Source organism: Ctenocephalides felis, unplaced genomic scaffold (genome assembly GCF_003426905.1).
Source record: "Ctenocephalides felis isolate EL2017-DRISC unplaced genomic scaffold, ASM342690v1 CF-g0.4_SCAFFOLD_01170, whole genome shotgun sequence".
NCBI classification, from domain to species: Eukaryota; Metazoa; Arthropoda; class Insecta; order Siphonaptera; family Pulicidae; genus Ctenocephalides; species Ctenocephalides felis.
The window spans coordinates 60,978,098-60,996,705 of NW_020537324.1; the positions used below are offsets into that span (position 1 = coordinate 60,978,098).

At 28.9% G+C, this 18,608-nt stretch overlaps 4 protein-coding genes and 1 pseudogene across 5 annotated transcripts in view; 2 read left to right on the forward strand and 3 right to left on the reverse strand.

The window, feature by feature from the left end:
* LOC113367471 overlaps positions 1-1,581 on the reverse strand; it is a 230,840-nt gene extending 229,259 nt beyond the window's left edge. The window contains exon 1 of the mRNA XM_026609078.1: positions 1,145-1,581. Within this exon, the coding sequence (XP_026464863.1) occupies positions 1,145-1,524 (380 nt within the window). The 5' untranslated portion in view covers positions 1,525-1,581. The remainder of the gene's footprint in view (positions 1-1,144) is intronic.
* Positions 1,582-8,808: 7,227 nt separating this feature from the next.
* Positions 8,809-9,966, forward strand: LOC113365761 (probable U3 small nucleolar RNA-associated protein 11). Its single transcript, XM_026607299.1, has 4 exons — positions 8,809-9,127; positions 9,208-9,326; positions 9,394-9,595; positions 9,689-9,966. Exons 1-4 carry the CDS (start codon positions 8,897-8,899, stop codon positions 9,896-9,898), a joined length of 762 nt encoding a protein of 253 aa, XP_026463084.1. The 5' UTR covers positions 8,809-8,896; the 3' UTR covers positions 9,899-9,966.
* On the reverse strand, positions 9,937-11,297 carry LOC113365760 (protein FMC1 homolog). Of its 2 annotated transcripts, none has more exons than XM_026607298.1 (2): positions 11,123-11,252; positions 9,937-10,320 (listed from the first exon to the last, which is right to left on the reverse strand). In XM_026607298.1, the coding sequence occupies exon 2, from the start codon at positions 10,304-10,306 to the stop codon at positions 9,989-9,991; it is 318 nt and encodes a 105-aa protein (XP_026463083.1). In that variant the 5' UTR covers positions 10,307-10,320; positions 11,123-11,252; the 3' UTR covers positions 9,937-9,988. The 2 variants fall into 2 exon arrangements, with proteins under 2 accessions (XP_026463083.1, XP_026463082.1); XM_026607297.1 differs by lacking the exon at positions 9,937-10,320 and adding an exon at positions 10,329-11,052 and having other exon boundaries at positions 11,123-11,297.
* A 1,608-nt stretch (positions 11,298-12,905) lies between these two features.
* Positions 12,906-14,136, forward strand: LOC113368092 (enoyl-CoA delta isomerase 1, mitochondrial-like). The gene is made up of 4 exons (XM_026609656.1): positions 12,906-13,238; positions 13,323-13,469; positions 13,585-13,794; positions 13,888-14,136. The coding sequence occupies exons 1-4, from the start codon at positions 13,005-13,007 to the stop codon at positions 14,134-14,136; spliced, it is 840 nt and encodes a 279-aa protein (XP_026465441.1). The 5' UTR covers positions 12,906-13,004.
* Positions 14,137-15,310: 1,174 nt separating this feature from the next.
* LOC113367472 lies at positions 15,311-18,217 on the reverse strand (annotated as a pseudogene).
* Between the last annotated feature and the right edge of the window lie 391 nt (positions 18,218-18,608).

Genomic DNA, 18,608 nt, shown 5'->3' on the forward strand with positions numbered 1-18,608 from the left:
AAATAGCATATAATTTTCCAAATCTAACACCCACCAAATACTTACAGAGAGAAACAAATAATCATTCACTAAATAACATAATTAAAATAGAGAAATGCAAACTAATACACAAAATGAAATTTAACCAAGTTAAAACAAGTGCAACAATAGACATAAATCAAGATATACATGTACATATATATTTTCTTAGATTATGCAGCATCAATCTTGCAAAAATTCGAATTGTAGGTATGTACATACGTAGAAATTGGTCGCGGTTGGTGGTCAGGATAATCGCGAATCCGTATAACCGAAGTCCGGATAAACAAGGTTCTACTGTAAGTCAAATTTTCAAAAATTTCCAATCTTTCAAAATTAAAAAAAATCACCGAACTTTTCAATTCTATTTCAAAATGGTCATTTAATGTTAAAAATATGAGACCGGTAGCACTGCAAATAGAAGGATATGGTTTGTTTATTTTTTTATGGTTTCTTGTCTCGCGAATATAACATATATACAAATCGTCGCCCAAATATAAACACTTATAGCGCGACAATGTGACCATACATGAAGTAAGTATATACAATACGAATTATGAAATTTACAGTACCTATTATAATCTACATATTTCAAAATATATAAACCAATTATTATTAATCATTAATAATTAATCATTGATAAATTTTAATTGATTATTACGGTACGGAATATTCCAGCAATTTGCCTTAAGACACAATGCCATGCACCACTAGTTTTCTTAAACATCTGTACATAATTGATAATATATAAAGATCAAACATATAAAAAACTAAAGTAGTTTTGAAATACTTTATTTATCCATACGTTTCAGTCTTCATCGAGACCGTCATTCAGTGGAAAGAAATTAATTATACAAAAATACACTACACTATTTTTGTATAATTAATTTCTTTTCACTGAATGACGGTCTCGATCTGAAACGTATGGATAAATAAAGTATTTCAAAACTCCTTTAGTTTTTTTTTTTACTTAGTGTTACTGCCCAATTCTAAATAATTCATCAAAATATATATCAACACCAAACTCACTTCAAAATATATATATATATATATATATATATATATATATATATATATGTATATATATATATATATATATATATATCCATCTATATAATTTATTTACCTATTGCCGGTTTTCTGTGCACTGGAATCAGCGTCAAATAACCTTAAATTAAGCATCCTCAGTCTGGCAAAGGCTCTTTGTCTAAACCCCGTGGCGTGTTCAACACGTGCACCTCTGCCGCCGTTCGTCGAACCGCCCGCGTTAGATTGGCGGTTGCGGCGGCGTCTTCTTCTTCTGCCGCCGCCGCCCGAAGAATGTGACGCGACACTCGCGCGGGAAGAAATATGCGTAACGTTCACGTAAATCGGTTGCGGCCTTCGAGTGCGGCCACTCGACTGCGACGGACCAGCCGCGGCGGCATTATCGCCGCTTGACGCGGTTCCCACCACGCGTTTTGTTTGGGCCGGCAGCAGACCCGCTCGACGAAGAACGGCTTCCATTTCACGATAATTTTACACTCGCGTCAATGCGACCATACATGAAGTTGATTAGTGCCGAAGAAGCGATCTCTGGACCGCCGAGCATACTGAAAGAATGAATTTTGAGTGTGTTATTGTGGATTATCATGTTTAACACTGAAACGTCATGACAACAATGTATTTTAATGCATTTTGTACAAATATGGATTATATAATACACTCGATAGTCGATCAATTTTATGATTGGACAATGCTGGAGTTGGCGAATGTATTTAGAGATTTAGACTATTTACAAAATATAAGTGGGGGGAATTTCACAATGGATTACATTTTTAGAAAATAGTTGAATAGTTTTCAATGCAAAATTCATATAAACTTTAGATTTTTTTGTTTAACGTTGAAACAAATTAATCCTTATTTTTGATTTTATATATATTAATATGAATAGTTGAAAGTTTTGGCTCTTAATATTGTCTTTTAGATAGTGCGCAATTCAATCAAAATTTTGTTTGGAAATAGCATGAAAAATTTTTCAAAAATTTTAAAAATGTTTTTAGATATATTTTTATTCAAAATTTGTTGCTAAGTTATAACAAAAAAAATTTTTTTTAATTTTCAAAATTTTTTACATGCTATTTCCATACGAAGTTTGATTGAATTGCGCACTATCTAAAAGTTAATATTAAGAGCTAAAACTTTCAGAGAATTGTTTTTTATAAATTTGGAACCATTTGAGCCCTTGAGAGCAAGGAAATTCAAAAATGTCCATATTGAGGACCACCCTAATATATATACATATATATATATATATATATATATATATATATATATATATATATATATATATATATCATATATTATTATTATATATAAGGTAGTCTTTAATATGGATATTTTGAATTTCTTTGCTCTCAGGGGCTCAAATGCTTCCAAATTGATAAAAAAAAACCTATCTGAAAGTTCAAGCTCTTAATATTAACTTTAAGATAGTCCGTACTCCAACCAAAGTTTCTTGGTTATTCTTTCTACGTAAATAATTGTTTTATAAAATATATCATTTTTTTCTTGTAAATTGTTTATTTATGATCAAAATATTGTTAATGATATCATTGCAGTGTGCATATCATTGTGTATAATGTTGTTTTCAAAATTTTGATCCACTTGTCGCTAAGTTATAATTTTTTAAAAAACAAATGGAATTTTGCCCATTCGAATTTTTTTATTCGAAAACATCCATATCAAGGCCACCCTAATATTGCATATACACATATTATTGAAATAGTTATTTGCACCCAACAATTCAAAATAAAAAACAATAAATAATAAACTATTTTTTATGTCCGTTTCGTCACTGTATGTGTGTCATCAATCAGCACATAAACATATTCAAACCAGGAAAAACACCCACATAAATTTAATATCATTGTTCAATGAAAAAACAAACCAAAAAAATGATAAACTAAAAGTTTAATAATGAAATTATATATTTAGTTACATGATTAGCAAATTGTAAATGAAAAACGAAATGCAAAGTCACGCTTTATAAAAACAACGGGGTTCACAAATGCAAATACAGGATCGAATTCTGTTAATACCAGCTGGTTGGAAGAAATGTAACTCAAGGATGGGTAAAAAAAAACAAACGAAAATAAAAATATAAAGTATGTATAAAAAATTTAAATATTTAGATCTAAATTTTTATAATTTTTAACGTGCTGAATGTTATTTCGAATATTTGACTGCGAAAAAAACTTAATAATATATACATTAGTTAAGTTGAAATATCGGGCTAATAAAAAAATAGGTTTAAAAATTGTATGATTTTCTTTTTATTTTAAATCGAATTCATACGTTTAGGCTTACATACTAATCTTCAATTAGTGGAATAGCTGACAAAATTTGTTATTCTTAATTAAAACCATGGAGCAACAGTGTTTTGATTTATTAAGGATTTATTAGCTTCCCGAAGGAGAAGTTTATGTTTTCATCAAAAAATCCGATTCGCTAATTTTATGTTTTCTCGACGTTTCAAGCCATTCTGAATCGAATGAGACCAAATTTGGAAAAAGTATGTGTGTGTGTGTGTGTGTGTGTGTGTATGTGTGTGTGCGTGTGCACCAACAGATTTTTTGCCGTAAATCGACGTTTTCTCCAAAACGGCTGGACCGATTTCAAAAATTTAAAAGCCATTCGATGTATCTCGACGAGGACTATTGTTTGTCAGTTTTGTGCGACGATCGGCCAAGCCGTTTCTTTATAAATGGCAGAAAAGTGAAAAATTTTTCGTCTACGTTTTAGCCCGCAATTCTGAATCGATTTTGAAAATTCAAAAACCGTTCGAAAGATATTGGTTGGGAATCGTGCTGATTAGTTTTTGGTAGAGATCGGCCGGGCCGTTTTCTTGTAATAAAGTTTTTAAAAAAAAAATTTCGACGATTTTTATGATTATTTTTTTGACGATAGATACCATAGTCTTCTAGATCATACTAAAATATTACGGCCCTACGACAACTGGTTAAGCTTTAAAAATTCGTCAAAGTTTGCAAAAATCAGTATGGTCTTTTTGGCATTTGTCAAAATTAGACTTTTGATCGACGTTTTCTCAAAAACGCCTGAACCGATTTTAGAAATTTAAAAGCCATTTGATATATTTCGGTGAGGACTATCGTTTGTCAGTTTTGTGCAACGATCTGACAAGCCGTTTCTTTGTAATTCGAAAAAACTTTTCGTACATTTTTAAGCTCATCCTACCGAACCGATTTTAAAAAATCAAAAACTGTTCGAAAGATATTAGTTGGGAATGATGCTGATTAATTTTAGGTGAAAATCTACCGAGCCGTTTTCTTGTAATTAACTGTTGAAAAAAAGTGTTAAATTTTCGTCGACATTTAAGCTCATCCTACCGAACCGATTTTAAAAAATCAAAAACTGTTCGAAAGATATTAGTTGGGAATGATGCTGATTAATTTTAGGTGAAAATCTACCGAGCCGTTTTCTTGTAATTAACTGTTGAAAAAAAGTGTTAAATTTTCGTCGACATTTAAGCTCATCCTACCGAACCGATTTTGAAAAATCAAAAACTGTTCGAAAGATATTAGTTGGGAATGATGCTGATTAATTTTAGGTGAAAATCTACCGAGCCGTTTTCTTGTAATTAACTGTTAAAAAAAAATTAAGCCGTTTTTCATGGAACTTTTTTTGGCGATATACATCATGGTCTTATAGAACTTACTGTAATATTACGGCCTTACAACAAGTATAATTTTAAAAATTCGTCAAAGTTTGCTAAAATTATTATCGTTTTTTTTTTAAGTAGGATTAATGAAGTATATTATTTACACATTTTTTTTTGATTAAGTCGATTATTTACACATTTCGGGAAGTTCATGTAACTTGCCTCAAGGCTAAATACCAAACCAACTAGTTTTATATACTTTGTTTTAATATTAAAAAATGTTGTTTTATAACTATATGTGTATATATGAATTAGTGCTTCTCATTTTTGTATTTTTTTATATATTAATATTAAATTTAAAAAAATATATTTGATATAAACAGTATTAGCAAAATCATATACTGGTAAAATATGTGTGAAAATTCATCATCGAATTGTTTTAAAAAATAAGTTCTATTAAGATTTGATTTGAATTTATTTGTATACACTAAACATGAGTCAATCTAGGATTCGAAACGTATGCTATTCTAATAAAGACATTATTTTTCATTAATTTTTTTTCATTGTAAATATGCCCTTATTTCATCTTATATATATATATATATATACTCGTATATATATATATATATATATATAAGAATATATAGGTACATATACGTATACCTATAACGCACTATTGTGGTCATGCATTATTAATACAGTTGTAACAGGTGAGAAATTCTCCAAGTTAAATTTACATGTATATAAATTGAATTTCATAGTATCTTATAAAAATAATTATAGTAATAAATATTCTATTTTTTTTTTCAAAATAATCATTTTGAGTCATACTGAATTTTAGTAATTACCTTTAATGTTTTAATAATGATAAGCTATCCAAATCCATAACAAATTCATGAGTAAACAAATTGTACTGCATTTTATGAAACACTACTGCACTGATTCAATTAACACAAAAGCCTACGAATTTAAAAATTTACAAAATTTACGTTTAGTTTATAATATTTACTTATTATTTATATAAATCAATTTTATAAAAACAGTAATAAACCACTAGGCTTTGGCACAATAACAGTCTATTGATAAAATTTGATCACAACGACATTTTTGACACTATTTTTCTAAATACGAGTTAAATATATGTTTGTTTACTTGTTTAATTAGCCTAATTAGAATAGAAAGCAATGTAAAGTTTTACAGATTTTGACAACTATGACAATATAGTCTTCTACATCTAAAAGCATGCGTTTCGCCCGCAACACAGGGCCCAATGCGCCCAATGCGCATGTACAGAGAACGCAGGGGTGCCCTCCATACACTCAACAATATTGGGAAAACCCAATAATTTTCATCTGTTTGGCTTACATTGTAAGTTGATTTATACGTCAATTAAAAGAGAAATTTCATATGATATATGATGGAGATATGTTTACTTGATATCTTGATATAAAGTAATATCCCGTTGGTATCAATTATTACCTATATCGAACTGCAGGTGACCTTATGGAAGGTTGTTCTATCCAAAAATTATATTTTTTAACTGCCTATAGGGTAGGTTATAATAATCACAAAAGAACTAAAATGAAGTTTTTTGCATATTTTTACGTTTTGAAGGTTTCTTAACATTTTGGCATACTTTAGATAAAATATGGATGTGTGTGTGTATGTTTGGATACAAATGTTTGTTCACGATTTCGGTAGCACGGATAAAGGGATTTTAATTATTGAAAAAAAATCGATTTGTCAATACTGCTGATTAATTTTTGGCAGATTGGTCTAGCTATCTGTCCAGCCATTTCAAAAATATGGAGCAAAAAGTGCAAAAAACAGTAATTTTTAGGAGTACGTAGCATCCAAATAGAATTATTCAAAAACCACTCGATTTTTTTTTTGACAGACGAGTTCCGCCGATTTGGAGATACGGAGAAAAAAGTGAGAAAAATAGCAGTTTTTGAGAGAATGGAGCATCCGACTAAAATGTTTCAAAAACTATTAAGTTCTTGACGGAGAGACGTGCTGATTAGTTTTTAGCAAAGGCAGGTCTAGCCGTTTTGGAGAGACAAAGCAAAAAGTGCAAAAATAGCAGTTTTTGAGACAATGGGTCATTCGATTAGAATGATTCTAAAACTATTAAATTCGTATTAACAAAGAGACGTGCTTATGAGTTTTCAGTAAAGACAGGTCCAGCCGTTGTGGAGATACGAAGCAAAAGTGCAGAAATAGCAGTTTTGGAGACAACTGACCATCCGATTAGAATGATTCAAATTCCATGAAATTTGTATTAACGGAGAGACGTGCTAATTGGTTTTTAGCAAAAGCAGGACCAGCCGTTTCGGAGATACGGAGCAAAAAGTGCAAAAAATAGCAGTTTTGGAGCATCCGATTAGAATGATTCAAAAACTAGTAAATAGGTATTGACGGAGAGACGTGCTGATTGGTTTTTAAGCAAAAGCAAGAGGTAGCAGTTTTTGAGAGAACGGAGCATCCGATTAGAATGATTCAAAACCTATTAAATAGGTATTGAGGTAAAGACGTGCTGATTGGTTTTTGGCAAAGGCAGGTCCAGCCGTTTCATAGATACGGAGCAAAAACTGCAAAAATACTGTTTGAGTAACACAGGATTAGGATTTTAAAATGTTGAAAAAAAATTTAAAAAAAAATTAAATTTTTGACTTATTCAAATTTTGGAAATTTTTCAGCTTTGAAAAAAAATCAAACCTCAAAAAATGAAGCTTTTCTAAAAACTTCAAAATTTCAGAAATTCTATAGTTTACTTATATACTTGAAATATATGCATATATGATGTTAACTTTGAAATTCAGTTTCAAACTGGTATATAATTATGATGAGGACAAAAATTAGTTAGCCTTAAGGCCAACTTCTTGAACTTCCGTACTGTAATAAAACATTCGTGGATAAAGAATGATTGATAACAATTATTTTAAATATTTTTAAATGAGTTACTAGTTTACTGATAATAATCAGAACTTAAGAAGTTCTTTGGGCTATTATGATAACTTCTTAATAATTTGGCAGTATATAGATAGTACTTTTAGATAGTAGGTAGATAGATAGTATTTGGCAGTATATAGGCGAACCAACGGTTGTCCTATCAACTGATAAAATTTAAGATTAAAATTTCCAATACTGATGACTTTTCATTGATGCAACGATGCCGTATAAGAGATATTTTTACTTGGAAACAATTTGTTACTATCTATATTTTCAAGTAAAAACTGATGTCACTACTGCTTGACTTCAGGCTCAAAACGGGTATCAAAACTCAAACTCCCAAAAGGCTTATAGGTCTAACCAAGAATCAACTATAACACTACTAGGACCAGTCAAAAATAATGAAACAGTGAATTTGCTGTAATTGAATATAACATTTTCAAAATTTGTTGATTTTGAAAAAAACCTCTTTATGAAAAATGCTGTAACGTGCATTTGAAAATTCCAATGGAAGTTAAAGAGATTTTTAAAATGGTGCAATAGCAGTTAGTCGTATTACAAAAAAAATAAAAACGTTAAAATTACCCGATTATTTCTAACGAATGGATAGCAGACAGCAGAAAATGCTGTAACCTGCCTTAGAAAATTCCATTGAAAGTTAAAGGGCGGATTGTAAAATTGTGCAATACTAGTTAGTCATATTGAAAAAAAATAAAAATAACCCGATTTTTTCTAACAGATGGGTAGAAGACATTATCAATGATTTTTTTTATTTTTTTACTATTTTCACAAAATTTAATAAATCTTAATCATCATTGTCATTTGAAAATTCATATGAAAATCTTAGTCATTCATTTTGTATAAGTTTAAACAGTAAATTTAAAAACTATTTAAGTAAATTTAAAAAATATAAACTTTTTCATATATTAAATTTTAAAGCATATTATTTTAATAACGTCAAACTGCGTAAATAAATCACAAAACAATTTCGAACTTTACTGAAAACATCCGGCATCCAAATAAATGTTGGGTTTGAAGTGCGTCCCTTGTATCACAGTTTTAAACTGTTGCCAACTGTCATGAGATGACGCATGCGCAGACCTGTTGCGAACTGTCAATTCGTGTTCACATGGATCAAAATATTTTAGATGTTTAGGTTAGTTTTGTTAATGTCACGTTACTGTTTATCAATTATTAATTAATTGTTGTAGAATATTATAAACTTAACTGTAAATTAAGTTAATTATAATATTCGTATAAGTCACAATGTCGTCTTGGAAAAAAGCTGCTAAATCTCACCAGAGAATACACAGAGAACGTCATCAACCAGAATCCAGAAAAAACTTAGGTCTTTTAGAAAAAAAGAAAGACTACGTTGCTTGGGCAAAAGATTATCATGAGAAACAAGATGCTTTGAAGGTTCTGAGAAAAAGAGCTCTTAATAAAAATCCTGATGAATTTTATTTTCATATGATCAACTCCAAAATCGAAGATGGGGTGAGTATTGTGCATCCATTGTAATTAATTTTATATAGGTGATCACTAATTGTACATATGAACTATTTGAATTTCAATAGGAGCACCATGAAAAAGAAAAGGAGGATGATCACACTCCAGACCAAATTAAATTAATGCAAACACAAGATTTGAAGTACATTAATATGAAACGCACCATTGAGGCAAACAAAATTAGGAGGTATGTCAATTTTAGAATTATTCACATTTATATTTAATGTATTATATGTAATGTATTGTTTTTATAGATTACAAAGTGAATTACACCTCATTGATGCTGCAAATACAACTCAAAATACCCATAAATTCTTCCTTGATTCGAAACGAGAAATGAAAAATTTTGATCTAGCTAAAAGATTGGACACAGATGAAAGATTATTAGGTCGTAGAACAAATCGCCCAAGAATTTCAAAATTAGAAGAAATGCAGTTACCCAATGTTAATGAAGAGGTACTTAAAATATTCCTTTTGTTTGTAAACCATTTATGCAAATTTAAAAGTGCTGTGTGATACAAATGTCCAATTAATAATTTTTCATTTCAGACAATGAATAAACTAGACAATCTTAGACATTCTTCATACAAGGAGTTAAGAAAACGTATTGATAGAGAAAAGGAATTATCAGTTATACAACAGAAGATGGAAATAAAAAGAGCATTATTATCAAAAGGGCTACAAGAACCAGAAAGAATAGCCCCAGCAACAAAAGTAGCACCACCTGTATATAAATGGAAATTTGAAAGAAAAAGATAAACTATAACAGTTTCACTTACGATTTATATATTTTTTTGTTATACATGTATACTTCTTATTAATAAACTACTGCATTTTTGAACTCTTCATTCACTTTGGGTCATGTGGTAATTTAAAGCCGACCATTTGAGCTGTTTCTTCCACAGTTCGTTCTCCTTTAGCTTTGTAAAAGGATATTATTTCCTCATATTTTCTTTGGCTCTTCAAATAGCACAAATATGTATTTGCTAAATAATTCATTTCACCTTCAGCTGTACACCATTGTTGTTCAGTTGTTTTAAATTTTTTGTATTGATCCAAAACATATCTTGCCATAGGAGAATTTGTTAGTTTCTTATCAGAGCTTGCTTGTCGCAATTCATGTAGTATACCACGCAAAGTGGATAATTTTGCAGCGTTTACAGCCATGGTGTTAATGAGACCTATTTAGCAAAATAAAATTTAGTGGTAGTTATTAAGTTATTTGTAATTCAGAGCAAACAGCATTGGTGATAAATTCTATATCATCTGAGATATAAGCTGGCTCTATTTTGTCTAACCAAAACTTTGAAAGCAGGTCTTTAATGTTCTCTTTTGGAAATGAGTGTATTGATGTATCGTTAAAAATATCAGTAAATTTGAAATTGTTTTCAATGTCAAATTCTTTTGTATATGGACAAATTTTTAGTAAATATGCAGCTTGCTCTTCAAGAATTCGTTTACTGTTTGTTTCAACTATTTGTGAAAAACTATTGCCAATAATAATACAATTGCTTAAACTTTCTTCCCAATTCTTCCACAAAAAATTGTTCATTAATTGTTTTGGGCAATGTGGAGCATATAACAATGTTGCTTCGTTAGGACAAATTTTATATTTTCCTTCTTTATTTGTAGCTTCAACTTGTAATCCAAAATGTTGTAAAATTTGGCATTCTATTTCACTAAATATTGGATCATAAACAAGTGTATTCGTAATATTGAATTCGTCGCAAATATTTAATAAAAATGCTAACTGATATTGTGACGATAAACAGTCTCCAATGTGTCCAAGTCCAAAACAAATAATGTTTTTAATTTCTTGAATTCCTAATTCACTAATTACCTCGTTAAATAATGTTTTTACATTAATATAAAATTTTGAATGTAAAATTTCATTTTTTGACGTTAGTATTCGTCTGTAAAATAATGAAAGCTTATGCAACAACCTAACCTAAAATAATTGGTAAATATTTGAATAATACTCACTCTAGAGATTTATCCTTATTTATATGATTATCAATTGAAATGGAATCTAAATTTGTCACACTTTTGATAACCCCCTTCGGTCTTCGTGTCTTCTTTTTATATGAAACTTTAGTAAATTCTTCTTCTTTTGACATCTCATAAAAAATGGCGACTGCAATGTTTATAAATCATGCAATCGTCCGAAACGAAAATGGGCGGTTATATCCATAAATACGAATATATTATTTTAATATTGTCTTGGCGGTTATACCGTTTATTATATAAAACTTTTATAAATGAATAAAATTATAATATTTGTTCAAAACTGTACATTTTCCGAACTAGGATATTAAAATTTACTTATGAAATAGCAATAAATATGTTGAAACGTTTTTCATATTTGCAGCAAAACATTTAAAATTATTTCATCAATATTTTATTACGTTTTAAGAACATTAAATTTTATTACAAACATTATTATTTATAACACATCAAATTTCCCGCCATAAATCAAATTTTTTAAGCAGCAAAATGGCTGACTCTTCGAAATAACTGATTTTTTTTTTTTTAAAAAAAAAAAAAGCACGCACAATGAAGAAAGTCTTGTATAATGGCTTTTTATAAAAAACCATTATTTTTTCCAAAAAGCATAATTAAATAGTAAAATTAAAAAACAGCCATCAACAACTACAATGATAATTGTTTGAAAAAAAAATATTATTTTTAAAGGCTTTCAGATTCTTATCAATTATGTACATATATAATTAATATGAAATTAATTATATGAATTAAAATTATCAAACTCTTCATAACGTATATTAGTCCATACATAAAAGCATAAATGTAATGTACTGGTCTACCTCTGTCTACCCTTCTGCATGTCTACCATGTGTCTACCTGTCTATACCTATATAATAGTCAATAATAATGATTTGTACAACGATCGCTTGAATCAAATATGATCATTCATTTAAATTTTTTCTTCATCTCAAATCAATTCCAACTTCCAAAAAGCAAAATGTTATTCGAATCTGTAATATCTGTGAAAGGGTTGGACCTGCCTTTGCCAAAAACTAATCAGCACATCTTCTTTTCAATATAATTCGAACGTTTTTTGAATCATAACCAGTTGATCTGTGCCCAAAATCGTTGACAAAGAATTGACGTGAATCGGGCACATATAAAACGATTTGAATGATTCAAAAATCGTTGGATTTATATTGATTGAAAGACTTGCTGATTCGTTTTTGGCAAAGGCAAGTCCAGCCGTTTCAGAGATATGCAGCAAAAAATCCGATTAGAATGATTCAAGAAACATATCACATGCATTTTTTTTTAAGGACAACAGGGTTTGAAATGTAAAGATATATATTTTTTATTTTTTTACGATTGCTGTAACTTATCATAGGCGAAGTAAATAAAGTGTATTATTTATAAAATTATTATTCACCTATAGTCAATGAAGTTCGAATAATTTCAATCCATGCCCTACATGTTTTTCAATTAATTCTTATCATTTTAACGATCATAAAACTTCTATTTCCGCCTTCTAGGTCCAAGTGTATGGGATATTTGGAAGGCCAACAAAACGTTCCACTTAGTTGGTCTCCAAATATTCTGCTTTTAAATATAAACAGATGAATTGCATTTACATAATTATGATCATATATCATTTATATACCCCCTCTTATATAAATATAAATAAATGAATTGCATTTTTTATGTTTTGATCATTATTAAATATTGTATAGGGTGATGATAGTGATAACAAAAATTATAAGATTTCTTTTTTTTTCTAAGTCGGATATAATCAAATTGCACGTGTAAGTCAAGAAGTCGTAGACAATTTACAAATTAAACATAATTATCTTAAAATAATAATTTTATTTGTGTGCTACAGATAATGTTTCGTTTAATGGACAGTATTCGCCCCCTTAGCAATGGGTTAGCCAGAAGGAAATTTTCAAGTAATGCAGAAAAATTTGTGGATTTGGCAGTTAATGAACAAACAGGGTTTGCTACTATTACTATGCAAAGATTGCCAGTAAATAGTTTGAATTTAGAACTTTTAACACAATTATCAGATTCATTAGATCAAGTACAAGAAAATAAATGTAAGGGCATGATTTTAACATCAGTAAGTTTTTGCAAAGAAAAATCATTTCTACATATTTTATATTATTTATTTTTATCAAATATTTATTGTTTTATATCTTTTCAGGCCTCCAATAAAGTGTTTAGTGCAGGATTAGATATTACAGAATTGTACAAACCGGATGATGATAGACTTAAAGCATTTTGGAGAAAAATGCAAGATGTGTGGCTGAAATTATATGGATCATCTTATCCAACTGTAGCAGCTATTAACGTAATCATTATATTGTATTAATTTTAATATTTTTTGAACTTTTCATTTTAATTGCTATACAAACATTGCAGTTTTAAAAATATTGTTTCCCAATATAAAAATATTTAATTTTCAGGGCCATTCTCCAGCTGGTGGATGCTTATTGGCTTTAAGTTGTGAATATCGCGTAATGGTCAATGCATTTACAATAGGATTGAATGATACACAAGTTGGTATTGTTGCGCCGAAATGGTTCCAGACTTCTATGAAAAATGTTTTATCAAAACGGGATTCTGAACTAGCTTTAACCACTGGCCAAATGTTCACAACTGAAGAGGCGTTAAAAGTAAATTCTAAGACAAAAGTCTTAGGAGCTATTAGTAAGCTCTTATTTCAAATATAAATTTCTATAAGGCTATATATGTAATGATTTTTCCAGATTGGCCTGATTGATGAAATTGCTAATGACAAAGCTGATGCTTTAGCTAAATCAGAACAATTTTTATTACGGTTTAAACGAGTTTCTCCGCAAGCTAGAACAATAACAAAGCTTGCTTTAAGAGCTGAGGATTTAAAAGCTTTGGAAGAAAATAGAGATCAAGATATGCAATTATTCGAATTCGTAAAAGATCCAAAAGTCCAAAAAGGTTTGGGAATTTATATGGACTCATTGAAAACTAAAAAATAATTTAATATTTTATAAGAACATTGTTTATAATAGAAATTGTATATTATAAAATTCATAAATTTTAATAAAAATATAAATATTGTTACGTTATTCATTGGTTCTTTAATTTTTTCACTGCGTCTAATTTTTCATATTAAATGCTTGTCTTGATTATTTCAACATCTTCTCGTTGTGAAATTATTCAAATTTTCTCTTTTAATCGCACAAGATTACCATACTTGATTGGTTTTCTATTCATCTATTCACTAACATTTAAGAATGAATTTGAGTATTGTATAGTATTTTCACAACAATTCCTTCATAAAAATTGTTTTGAGTAATGTTGTGCGTACAATAACGCAGTTTTATCATTACAAATGAACTCCAACGTTATGAAAGTGCTATTCAAAACATTGAAACATGTTCTAACGGTTAATTAATTTATTTTTAATTCAATAAATTTGATAATCAAGACGAAACGGACCGTTCGATCTCGACCAGAAGCTAGTCAGCACAATTTACAATAAGTTTTTAAATTTCCAAAATCTGTTCGAATTAAAATATAAATATAAGTAAATTGAATTTTATGGCAAAATTTCTCCTTAGGAAATGTTCTTAATTTCCTAAATACTTAATTAACTCATTAATATGAGCCTCCTCAGCTGTTTCTAAAGTATAATTTTCAAATATTGCTCGGTACGAAAACATTAGAAACTACTATGTTATATATAATATAATTGAGAATAAAATTTCATCTTATGCATATATCTAACTAAACACTCACCCTCTTTATTGATTGTCCGTTGAAAAGGGACCCAAAATTGTCACAATTTGTATGAGCCCCTTTGGTTTCTGTGTCTTCTTTGTCATCCTGTCTTAGGTTCCCGTGACATCAAATCATATAAATATAGCAGATGCAACATTTATATATAACAAATTCCAAAACTTGTCTGAAACCAATATTGTAGAGAAAGGTATAAAGTATTCAGTAAACATTTTTCTTTTAAGTGCTAAAATACGGTTTGTTTTTAATATGGATATTAAAATGTATTTATATAAGAACACTAAAAAAAACTATATATTATGTCGAATATATTTAATATATTTGTAGCAAAACATTTAAGATTATTTTATCAATATTAAAATTCATATTTCAACAAATAAAATTTTTACAAATCTTTATTTGTAATGTTTGTCAAATTTCCCAAAAACAAATTGAATACTTATTATATATTTATAATATTCCATAATGTAAAGAACATTATTTTTTATTCCCACTCCAGCTCCACAATCCTTTAACAAACCCAGTTATGCCTTGGTTATCTCCTTGCTTTCGAGATTCACCTATTTTATCATTCAAATCTGGAAACTCTATTAAATTAAGAGCTAAATCAAAGAATAGGGGTTTACAAGGCATTGCTTCCATTTTTGGAGGAAGTGCATATACATTTGGCTTAGTTGTCAGTAACTGAGAATCTTCTTTGTACTCAGACAACCTACAAAGAAATATATAATTAGAACTTAATACTAAGCATTATAGATAAAATATTCTCTATTAAATAAACTAGACTTGCCTATCAAAAAGAGGTACTTTAGATTTAGCACTCTTCTTAGAAGTACCCATATCATCAGGTCCTTCTTCATCAAGAACGCTATGAGCATGTGCAAGGCATTTGGATCCTTCAATAGTTTTTTGTAATTTCCTTAATTGTTGTGGCAAATTATAGGAATTCAAGTTATGAATCAAACTTTCTTTACAATAACTGAGTGACTTTTCATACATAGCCACACAATCACGATGGCGTTTCATGTTCAATAAAATTTCAGCAATATAATAACAACGAAAAGCTTTAAAAGATTTCAGGAGGATATCCATCTCTGATAGGAAAGAGTCATCTGTTTCCATACCAGGAAGCTGTTGCAATTCTAAAACATTTGTATTATTATCTCATACAACCTAGCAATATTTTGAATGTTCACTTTCTTAGGCTCTGTTTTTCCTTCAGTTGGTTTACCCAATGCCTTTTTTTTATTGACTGCTTTATTAGATTGCTCTTTTGTTTCATTTACTTGTTGAGCTTGTTCTACAAGCAACAAATTTCGTTCAATAGTTCTTGTTAATCGAATGTACAATAAATAAGTCAACACATTTGTGAGCTTGACTTGGTTTTATCATTTTTTAATTCATCCCTAACACTTGAATTGTATCTTTCAAATCCATCAAAGTGTTTTCAATTAGTGATATCTTGGATGTTACATCATTTGAATTTGAAATTGATTTGTCCAAATCTTCAATACCGAGCAAGAATAATTTTACTCGTTCTAAACGAACAGGTATTTTGTTACCACGCCACTCAACATATTGTAAACTCTCCACATTTCGTTCTCTAAAAAAGAAAGAAAAAATTCAGTACTATAATATGATATATAACTTATATGGATAAAATTGAAGCATAAACAATATAAATGATTAATATAAATTAACCAATATAAAATATATATTATAATTATATAAATATTTTCAAATTATTTACTCATAACAAGTTGTGGAAACAAAACATATATAATTGAAATAATTAATTAATTAAATAATTAATTTGTTAATGTTACCTTTTTTGGGCTACTAATTGATCTATATTGTTTAACAATCCTTTGCCTCTTAACTGAATTAGATCTTCTATAGCAGTTCCATCACCGATATTATATGCACAATATCTCAAACTGGGAGTAATCTCATCAATCTATTGAATAATAAAAGGTTGATTACTTGTTTATTATATATTTGTGGAAACCCAATTTAAACAATACAATTTTATAAGTGTCATTTATTACTATTTCTACAAATTTGCAATCAAAGAAAACCCAATATGTCACAAAATCTTTTTGTTAAAAATTATGTTTCAATGGATAGTTTCCATGCCACATAAGCTTCAGCCTCTAACTTTGTGCGAGCATCACAATATTCTAACTATTTAAAATAAAGATAAACTAATTTAATTTTACATTTACTATATAACATATACATATATATATATATATATATATATATATATATATATTTATATCATTGAACTTACCTTACACAATTCATGCAATTGTTGTGCATGCATACAGGCTTTTCGTAACCTACTTATAAGGTGGTACCTAAAATTTTTCAATGAAATATATTACTAAACATCTTCAAGAAAAAAATCAATGTAAAAGAAAAATTACTTCTTCCTTGGCTCTGTGTTAGCTTCTTGCCGCAACTGCATAGCATAACTCCATGATCTTTCGGCTTGGTTTAATGATATCTAGAAAATCATAATTATAACAATTCATTTCAATTTAATAAATAAGTTATATAACATTACATTCTTACATGAAGCAAACGCTCATCAGCCTTTGGAGCCAAAAAGTGACTTTCAGTTACATCCCTCTTTTTGAAATGTCTTCGATCACCCTAATAATGATAATTATTCTTATTAATTGCACATCATTGATTATATGTTTATAAATTTTGATGTATTAATACCTGAGGTATTTTCAACACTTTCCTGAGACGTCTTAAGCGCCTTGAACAATATCCTCGATATCTTTGATAGTCTCCATGTCTCAACCCATGCTGTTGTTGGGCATCATAAATTACACGAAGAACTTTAAATGAGTGAAAAAAGTAAATTAAAAAATATTTAATAGAAACTAGGTGTTGGTTTAAAAAGTTCTACTTTGATAAAAATTAAATTCCACTTATTACATTTAAGATGTAATAAGTGGAATACAATATTTTTTATGCAAAACATATTATAAATATTTACTGATTTGATAATTTCGGTAACAGTACTGCTAAATATTTACATCAGTTTAAATTTTTATGTTAATATGATGGTTTAGCATATGGGCAAGGTATATTAACTTTTCTTGGGAATTGTGGAAACATACTTTCAAGACTAAAGACTTTGGGCGATACTTCTTCTGGTTTTGAAACTTCCTCAACTTCTAAAGATTTATCTTCAGCAGATTCTGTATCTGCTGCTACCATTTTTACTCAAAAAACGTGACTACACTTAGAAAATTTCTAAAGTGGTCAAAATAATAAAACACGTATAATATATTTGTTCCAACACGATGTCAAGTGTCAAATTCTTATTGTCAACTATCGCCGAACTTCAAGTCGTTTGAAATTCAAATTCGTGGCGCTATCTATTACACACATGTTACTAAATAATATTTTTTAATTCGATTGATTTAAAATTAAATAAACCTAAATCTATAATAATTTTACATTTGTTGCAAGGTATATTAACTTTTCTGGGAATTGTGGAAACATACTTTCAAGACTAAAGACTTTGGGCGATACTTCTTCTGGTTTTGAAATTCCTCAACTTCTAAAGATTTATCTTCAGCAGATTCTGTATCTGCTGCTACCATTTTTACTCAAAAAACGTGACTACACTTAGAAAATTTCTAAAGTGGTCAAAATAAAAAAAACGTATAATATATTTGTTCCAACA

Bases quoted from the DNA above. Each gene is read 5' to 3' on its own strand.
- LOC113365760 (XM_026607297.1), bottom strand. From the start codon at position 11,256: ATGTCAAAAGAAGAAGAATTTACTAAAGTTTCATATAAAAAGAAGACA. The intron at 11,053-11,122 runs GTGAGTATTATT...ATTATTTTACAG, and splicing joins AATAAGGATAAATCTCTAGA to ACGAATACTAACGTCAAAAA.
- LOC113368092 (XM_026609656.1), top strand. From the start codon at position 13,005: ATGTTTCGTTTAATGGACAGTATTCGCCCCCTTAGCAATGGGTTAGCC. The intron at 13,239-13,322 runs GTAAGTTTTTGC...ATATCTTTTCAG, and splicing joins AGGGCATGATTTTAACATCA to GCCTCCAATAAAGTGTTTAG. The intron at 13,470-13,584 runs GTAATCATTATA...TTTAATTTTCAG, and splicing joins CAACTGTAGCAGCTATTAAC to GGCCATTCTCCAGCTGGTGG.
- LOC113365761 (XM_026607299.1), top strand. From the start codon at position 8,897: ATGTCGTCTTGGAAAAAAGCTGCTAAATCTCACCAGAGAATACACAGA. The intron at 9,327-9,393 runs GTATGTCAATTT...TTGTTTTTATAG, and splicing joins GAGGCAAACAAAATTAGGAG to ATTACAAAGTGAATTACACC. The intron at 9,596-9,688 runs GTACTTAAAATA...TTTTCATTTCAG, and splicing joins TACCCAATGTTAATGAAGAG to ACAATGAATAAACTAGACAA.